Source organism: Dunckerocampus dactyliophorus, chromosome 9 (assembly GCF_027744805.1).
Source record: "Dunckerocampus dactyliophorus isolate RoL2022-P2 chromosome 9, RoL_Ddac_1.1, whole genome shotgun sequence".
Taxonomy (NCBI): domain Eukaryota; kingdom Metazoa; phylum Chordata; class Actinopteri; order Syngnathiformes; family Syngnathidae; genus Dunckerocampus; species Dunckerocampus dactyliophorus.
The window spans coordinates 1,369,498-1,378,098 of NC_072827.1; the positions used below are offsets into that span (position 1 = coordinate 1,369,498).

The 8,601-nt window shown below is 43.2% G+C and overlaps 1 protein-coding gene across 1 annotated transcript; it reads right to left on the minus strand.

Moving 5' to 3' along the window:
* Nucleotides 1-207: 207 nt before the first annotated feature.
* serpine3 (serpin peptidase inhibitor, clade E (nexin, plasminogen activator inhibitor type 1), member 3) lies at nt 208-8,049 on the minus strand. Its single transcript, XM_054787510.1, has 9 exons — nt 7,973-8,049; nt 6,706-7,011; nt 4,990-5,193; nt 4,083-4,334; nt 3,734-3,932; nt 3,562-3,662; nt 3,405-3,491; nt 667-750; nt 208-331 (listed from the first exon to the last, which is right to left on the minus strand). The coding sequence occupies exons 2-9, from the start codon at nt 6,968-6,970 to the stop codon at nt 270-272; spliced, it is 1,254 nt and encodes a 417-aa protein (XP_054643485.1). The 5' UTR covers nt 6,971-7,011; nt 7,973-8,049; the 3' UTR covers nt 208-269.
* Nucleotides 8,050-8,601: the final 552 nt, after the last annotated feature.

An 8,601-nucleotide genomic window follows, 5' to 3' on the forward strand; every position in this document is an offset into this window, starting at 1 on the left:
ATATGATATTTTAATTATGAAATAATGTTTTAATAATTATGTATTATATCTACATTTATTTATATAGGCTTATCAAATATAGATTTATAAATGTTTTTTTCTCAAAAAAAGAAAACATAGCAAGTGTTAAAAATGTATTAAAATTTTATTTACAGATTTATACAAAAATATTGTCCCTCTTCCGGAAGTGCCCGAGGACCTGGCTGTTGGCCCACAAATAAATACTGGTAGTGACTCTGTGTGTGTGTGTGTGTGTGTGTGTGTGTGTGTTAAATATCTGTGTGTGACTGGTCTACTGGGTTCGTCACTCTGCCCATGAACAAGATGGATCCTGAAATCATACGCAAAATAACCATTATTATTTCAATCAAATCCACTTAATAAAACAGAAATAAACCACAATCTTATTTTAATATTATACAGTATAACATTTAATATATATTATAATGTAATGATAATACAAATGTATTAATACTCTGTATATTTAAAAATTAATATCTTAAATTTAAAAATTAATATCTTTTACTTCTTCTTTTAACCTTTTTTGGTGACATTTGCCACAAGCATGAGAAGCAACCATAACACATTTGGAGATGCAAACAAACATGCCAAAGTCTTAATAACGGGAAGAAAGCGCTTCGGTACCCGTTTGAACTGAATATTTACCTGTTTGAATGTGTCTCAGGAGGAATAAGAAGGGCCGGTCTGCCTTAAAAACGGGAGCACGGGAACGTTTGAGTAGCACCATGGCTGCAAGATGACACCAAAGTTACTTCCTTTTGCGTCATTGTTGTAAAATAGACAGAAAAGTGGTACCCACTTATGTCGACGCCGCTCCCGACTGGCTGACTGACATCGACATAAGCGGTTGTGACATAACTGAAAGTAGCCATTAGCAGAGCTGGTCAAGTACTAAGACTGTCGTTGATGAATCTCCCCCCAAAAAATGCTTGAAGACGGTCCAACACTAAAATAAATGGAATAAAGGACTATACTGTAATGTTTAATACATTGGGGAAAAAAATTTGAGATTTCGAGAATAAAGTCGTAAATGTACGACTTTTTTCTCAAAATCTCGGGGGAAAAAAAAGTCGTAAGTTTATGAGCAAAAGTTTCAAATTTACGAGAATAAAGTCGTAATATTACCTTTGCCCAAGGCCAAAGGTCACATAAGTTCCTCATTTTCATAGCTGTCTCAGGCAATGCCTGTTACAGACTATTAAAGTCTGAGATTTTGAGAAAAAACTCATGTTATGAGAATAAAGTCGTAAATTGACAAGAAAAACCTTGTAACCTTATACAACCCCTGGCAAAAACTATGGAATCACCAGTCTCGGAGGATGTTCATTCAGTTGTTTAAATTTGTAGAAAAAAAGCAGATCACAGACATGACACAAAACTAAAGTCATTTCAAATGGCAACTTTCTGGCTTTAAGAAACACTAAAAGAAATCAAGAACAAAAGATGTGGTAGTCAGTAACAGTTACTTTTTTAGACCAATCAGAGGGAAAAAATTATGGAATCACTCAATTCTGAGGAAAAAATGATGGAATCACCCTGTAAATTTCCATTCCCAAAACTAATATCTGCATCAGATTAGATCTGCTGGTTAGTCTGCAGTTAAACAGGAGTGATCACACCTTGGAGAGCTGTTGCACCAAGTAGACTGGCATGAATCATGGCTCCAACACAAGAGATGTCAATTGAAACAAAGGAGAGGATCATCAAACTTCTTAAAGAAGGTAAATCATCACGCAATGTTGCAAAAGATGTTGGTTGTTCACAGTCAGCTGTGTCTAAGATCTGGACCAAGTACAAACAACATGGGAAGGTTGTTAAAGGCAAGCATACTGGTAGATCAAGGAAGACATCAAAGCACCAAGACAGAAAACTTAAAGCAATATGTCCTGAAAACAGAAAATGCACAGCAAAACAAATGAGGAACAAATGGGAGGAAACTGGAGTCAACGTCTGTGACCGAACTGTAAGAAACCGCCTAAAGGAAATGGGATTTACATCCAGGAAAGCTAAACGAAAGCCATCATTAACACCTAAACAGAAAAAAACAAGGTTACAATAGGCTAAGGAAAAGCAATCGTGGACTGTGGATGACTGGATGAAAGTCATATTCAGTGATGAATCGCGAATCTGCATTGGGCAAGGTGATGATGCTGGAACTTTTGTTTGGTGCCGTTCCAATGAGATTTATGAAGACGACTGCCTGAAGAAAACATGCAAATTTCCACAGTCATTGATGATATGGGGCTGCATGTCAGGTAAAGGCACTGGGGAGATGGCTGTCATTACATCTTCAATAAATGCACAAGTTTACGTTGACATTTTGGACACTTTTCTTATCCCATCAACTGAAAGGGCGTTTGGGGATGATGAAATCATTTTTCAGGATGCAAAAACTGTGAAAACATTCCTTGAAGAAAGACACACAAGGTCAATGTCATGGCCTGCAAACAGTCCGGATCTCAATCCAATTGAAAATCTGTGGTGGAAGTTGAAGAAAATGGTCCAACCTGCAAAGCTGATCTGGCAAAAGCAATCAGAGAAAGTTGGAGCCAGATTGATGAAGAGTACTGTTTGTCACTCATTAAGTCCATGCCTCTGAGACTGCCAGCTGTTGTAAAAGCCAGAGGTGGTGCAACAAAGTACTAGTGGTGTGTTGAAGTATTCTTTTGTTGTTGTTTTTTTCATGATTCCATAATTTTTTCCTCAGAATTGAGTGATTCCATAATTTTTTCCCTCTGATTGGTCTAAAAAAGTAACTGTTACTGACTACCACATCTTTTGTTCTTGATTTCTTTTAGTGTTTCTTAAAGCCAGAAAGTTGCCATTTGAAATGACTTTAGTTTTGTGTCATGTCTGTGATCAGCTTTTTTTCTACAAGTTTAAACAACTGAATGAACATCCTCCGAGACTGGTGATTCCATCGTTTTTGCCAGGGGTTGTATTAGAGGCATTGTCTGAGATGACTTTGAAAAGGGGGGACTTTGAAAGGGGCGGGGTAAGGAAGGCACAAGTGAGAAGGGCTAGCCAGACATGCTCATCCGTTTTTGCTGCCACATTATGAATAAAAGCTTGTCTGAAGCAAGAGGAAAGTTTCCTTCCTTCCTGAAGAGCTATTCTCTATTTTCCTTCCGACACGTATGACACGTGATATTACGACTTTTTTTCTGAAATTTACGACTCGCAATATTACGACCTTTTTTTCTCGTAAATTTATGACTTTATTCTTGAAATCTCAGGGTTTGTTTGTTTTTCAATGTGTCCTGTACTTTGTCATACATACAAACACCAGCTGCTGTGTAAGAATGCCCCCTAGTGGACCATGACATCATTGCTTTTGGGTTCCTTGTTGAAAGGTGAAATATTTTGGACTAAGTTGTCCTCACCTGTGGCGGCAGCTGCCTTGGTCCCCTCCTCTGTGACCTCGATGGTGACATCGTGGAAGGCGTCCGACACGTAGAGACTCTCCTCCGCTGCACAGACACGAGGACAATATAAGTCCGAGCCCCTGCTGGACCTGCGGCAGTGTGCTGCCGCACTGACCTGATATCCCGGAGAAGTCCGCGGCTGTCGGGCTGAAGACGTCGCTGATGCCCATGACAGGAAGTGTCGACCTCAAGTTGAACTTATTATGCACCTTGAACCTGGACATGCAAACATCACGATGGTCTGAAATTCTAAAATCATCTCTGAGAAGGACAAGCATGATGGGAACCTGGGCAGGAAGACGTCCATCTTGGTCCTGCGCAGGCCGACGTCCCAGGAGGCCATGTGGCGAACGCTCAGTTGCGCCTCCAGCGAGGACAGCGGCGTTTTTCTCTCGGACGGCAGGACCACCTGAAGGCTCAGAGAACGACCCAGGTAGGGCAGCTCCAAGACGGTGTACCTCTGCTCTGATGTGGTCCTGAACTGCCCTGATGGGGACATTCGGGCTGCTTCACTTCTTTTTACACTTGTATGACACTAAAAACATCACCTGTGCTCTTAATAAAACTTATGGTGGCCACAGTTTGACCCTGGAACAGACTTCTTGTGTAATACCTCGTGGTCTCGGTTTGTCTTACCAAAGCTGACCTCGGTAGTCTGGTACATCATGGGCACTTTGACGGGGGTCCCATCCGAGAGGATGAAGGGCAGGTTCTGAGTGTTGCTGAAGTGGAACTGCTTCTGCCACACGCCCCTGAAGGCCACCGTGTTGACCAGCGCCATCTGCAGGCCATGACCCCACCATGCCACCGCCTCCGCCCCCTGCTGGGCCTCACCTGAGCCCGACATCTCCCCGCTGCTGCTTCCCGATTGGAGGGGCCATGCCTCGACTGGATGGGGGTGGGGTAAGTAAGGTGGAGGAAAGTCAGGCAGCATCGTTGGTGACCATGACGACATTTTAAACAGCATCGAATGAAATCCAATCGGAAAATGTATAGTTGTCCAGCAGAGGGCGCTCTTGATGACCTGTCTTTTTAACTTACTGGGAAAACTTAAACTTGATTAAAATAGGACTATTTTATTCTGATATGATATTGGTTCTGTCATGTCAGCCATACTAGTTACACATTTGATGAAATATTCATTTAAAAGCCTTCACATTGGTCACCATTACCTGTCTAAAATGATCACAGGACTTTAATTAAACGGTGCAAAAGGTGTCGTTTGGGCAGATGCTGACCGCTCATGATGCTTTAAATGCAGTTATGACATCGGGAAGGTTGCGCACGCAGAGCTAGATGAACTTGCAGGAGGCTGACCATTCATGATGCTTCAAATACAGCTACTCCCATCTGTGGGACCATGTGGTAGTTCCTGAACGAGTATATTGCACAACACAGCTGTTGCAACAGAACCAATGTTGTAATAGCGGTAAGGGCCAGCATTAATAGAGAGTGTGGTACGCACGACTTTCACACTGACAGCCTCGTAAGCAACAACAGAGTGAAGCAAAGCTGCCGGATCGCTGAGATGGCTTACCATGACCGTGTCCGCGACCGGGCTGACTGAAGTTCCCTCGTACCACGCTGGCGTCGGCCCAGGCGGCGGCGTTCTGCGTGAAGCCGTCCACAAGTTTGACGCCGCTCTGCACCAGCAAGACGCACGTCTTCCGCAGCCACGCCGCCGCCCGACTGCTGTTGTTGCTCGTCTCGGCCTGCGACTGCAGCAGCAGCTCTCGAACCTGCGCATCTGCGGGCCACACACAGTTACAGTAGCAGGATTAGACACCCCTACACAATCATGGTGTATACAGTTTGGTGCAAATCTGGACAGAAATGTGGACGGAGGCATTATTTTCCTTTTTTGCTGCTTAGCAGTCCCCCCTGCATCATCCTGATTGTTATTCCTAACCTGCTGACACAAACACAAAGCAACTCATCTGCTCCTCTGGCAGTTTTTCACTTTGGGTGTATTTTTGCAGATGAAATTACAATGGAATCTCCCAGGAATAAAAAATGGTACATTCCTGTCATCTTGTCATGCTCCTGAACCAGAAAGTAGGCTGCTAACTAACTTAGTAATTCAATGAGGCCCAAACCATTTTTTTACACTTTTTGCGTATGTTTGCATTTTCATTGTAATTTCTATTGAGCTAAGACCAAACCATTCCTCCCACCCTGAAGTCCAAAAATGGTACAGTCCTGTCATCTCACATCCTCCAGCAACCAGGAAGTATCCTGCGACCTAAAGCGTTGACGATCCAGGATTTTTATTTTTTTTTCAATTCACTTGATCTTTTTGCCAATTCAGCGACGAAACAACCATTTCCTCCATCCTTGAATCAAAAATGGTACGGTCCTGCCATCTCACGTCATCCTCCAGGAACCAGGAAGTAGCCTGCTAGCTGAATAAAAGTAATTAAAATGCAGCGTCCTGTCATTTTTCCACTTTTTAAAGAATTTTTGCTGATTGAGCTGTGATGGAACAGTTCACCCCACCCCCGAATCAAAAATGGAACAGTCCTGTTAGCTTACGCCCTCCATTTTTTTTTAGAGAAATGTTTTTTCTCTTTCTGCCAAATGAGATACAAAAGAACCATTCCCTCCATCTCTGAATCTAAGTTGGTATGGTCCTGCTATCTACGTCATCCATGAACAAGGAAGTAGGCTGCTAGCTAATTAAATGCAGCCTTCTGTCATTTTTCCACTTTTTTTTGCTGATTGAGCTACGATGGAATAGCTCACCCCACCCCTGGATCAAAAATGAAATGGTCCTGTTATGTTATGTTCTCCTCTGTGAACCAGGAAGTGACTTGCTTACTAAAACAGCGTGCTCTGTGATTTTTGCACTTTTCTTAGAGAAATGTGTTTTCTCTTTCCGCCAGTTGAGCTTCAATAAAATAGTTCCAGTGACCCCTGAACCAGGAAGTGACCAGTTAGCATGAAGAAACAACACAGCCCTTGTAGCTGCGATGCTCTTCATGAAAACCTGGAAAAACTGGTGTTCAAGAACGTCATGAGCAACCCACATGTCCATCCCGGCCATATGTCATGTGACATCACATCCACCAATTGGCTGCCCTCGTCTGTTTGTAATTAAACGTGGCGACCCCTCGACCCGGCGGCCTCCAAGCAAGCAGTGTGTAATGAGATTAGCGCTGCAGCGCATGGAGGCAGGTATTACGGCTCCAGACACCCAGCGGCCACAACAGCGCCGCTCCACGCCACCTGGTACCAACGGCACCGCCTCTGCGCTCCGTACCGTTCACGTTGTAGCCCAGGCTGCCCTCCAGTTGGGCCAGCGTGGCTCCCTTGGCGCCCAGCTGCAGCAGGCCCAGCGAGGCGGCCACGCCGGCCGGGGACACAACCAGGTTGCCGTCAGGCCGGCCGTCAATGAGTGCGCCGTACAAGCTGATGGCGAAGCTGCCGTGGAGGTGCCTCATAGCAGCCTGCGGGCTGCTGGTGGGGCAGCTTGGAGACGCCAGGCTGAGCAACAACAAGATGGAGGACGCTGGGAGGCGACACATGTCCTCAGGAGGGGTCAGAGACTGATGGTCCAATGGTCAACCTTGTGGAAAAAGACAGGAAATGCAGACGGCTAGATGCTTTCTTTTTGAAAACAGTGCAAAAGTATTAGTCCAACACTATTTTACACTTTTGTTTACACATTTAGGTTGGCGCTTCCTGCAGGTTTACATTGTTGTGTTTGTGTTTCCATTGTTAGCGTACAAATAATAAACGTTAACTTTGCCATGCACACCCGAGGAACGGGTTCAAGGTACATACAGGTAGGTTGCGTCACACTGAATATTCAAACCAGTTTTGTAGTAATTATATCATACAAAATAATACAATAATAATTGTTTTGAATGCTTTCTTCTGTAGATTTGATTTAAAGTGTGCATACGTCTTAATAGCGTCACTAAAACACCAAATCTAATCATCCAAATATATATTATCACAATATATATGATCTATATGTATTATCTACTAATATTTAGCCTGTCTCTGTTATAAGTACAGCTAAAACAAATACTTGCTAGGCATTTGTACAAATCTTTAAAAATATATGTGTGAAGCCTAAAAGATATTACGAATTAATAAAATAAAAAAATTTATTAATCATTTCAATTAAAATATTAATTTCATAAATAATAATCATTAATGGTAAATATAATTAATAACTATTAATAAACAATAAGAAATGCATAATATTTTTTTTTAATCTTTTCTATCATATATGAATACAGTATATATTATACCTTACATTATTATCATCATGGTTGCTGTATTTACAGTATATGATATGATTTAGATGATAATAGAACCGGTTCTCCGTAGGATGAGGAGCCTTTTTTAATAATACCAATAATACTGCTAGCACTTCTGCTAATTACATGAATCATGCAACACAGCCAAGCATTTTGCAATCCATTAAGACGACATTGCGGGAAAACACATCAAAGAACATCAAAGCGCAGGAGATGAAGGCATCATGCATCACGGTCGGGGAGTGATGATGAGAGTACCTGATGATGTCACTTGTCTCATCCGGTCATCGGCGCCCTGCCGTCTGCTGGTCCAAGGAGCTCGTCCTCCACTGAGGAGGCCCTGCGGTCATGAGACGCGTTTAAAGGGGAACACCGCAGGAACACGTTGGCGGTCTCTGGCGGCGACGTCCGTGCCACCCGCCCGGGACCAGGAGCCAGGCGGGGGGCGGGAAGGCATGCTGCACGACCCCCTCCCCCCATCCTGCAAATCCCAAACATAGCAAGTAGAAATTAATGGTGTATTTTTGGTAATGTTAGTTATTGGTGATGCATACATACAGTATATGTATATACAGTACGTACTGTATATACAGTAGACACTGTATATATACTGTATGCTGGCTGCACAATCAGTCCAGGGTTACCCCGCTTCTTGTTCGAAGTCAGCTGGGATAAACTCCAGCATACCCCTGTGACCCCAGTGAGGACAAGCGGCATAGAAGATGGATGGACGGATGTTGGCTGCACTGCTCCTAGTAAGTGTATGTGTATGTTGGATTGTTATTGTCCAATCAGATTTCAGCTTCTATGTGTCAATCTAATCTTCCCAGGGCCTTCAGAATCCTGAGTGCTGGCCCATGCCTCGTAAATATGATTAGCAATGGGGC

What these genes read in the sequence shown, in the direction of transcription:
- serpine3 (XM_054787510.1), bottom strand. Translation starts at nt 6,970, where the DNA reads ATGTGTCGCCTCCCAGCGTCCTCCATCTTGTTGTTGCTCAGCCTGGCG. An exon ending in CCTGGGCTACAACGTGAACG is followed by an intron (nt 5,194 to 6,705) that starts GTACGGAGCGCA and finishes TGTGGCCCGCAG; the next exon opens with ATGCGCAGGTTCGAGAGCTG. An exon ending in GGACTTCTCCGGGATATCAG is followed by an intron (nt 3,492 to 3,561) that starts GTCAGTGCGGCA and finishes GTGTCTGTGCAG; the next exon opens with CGGAGGAGAGTCTCTACGTG.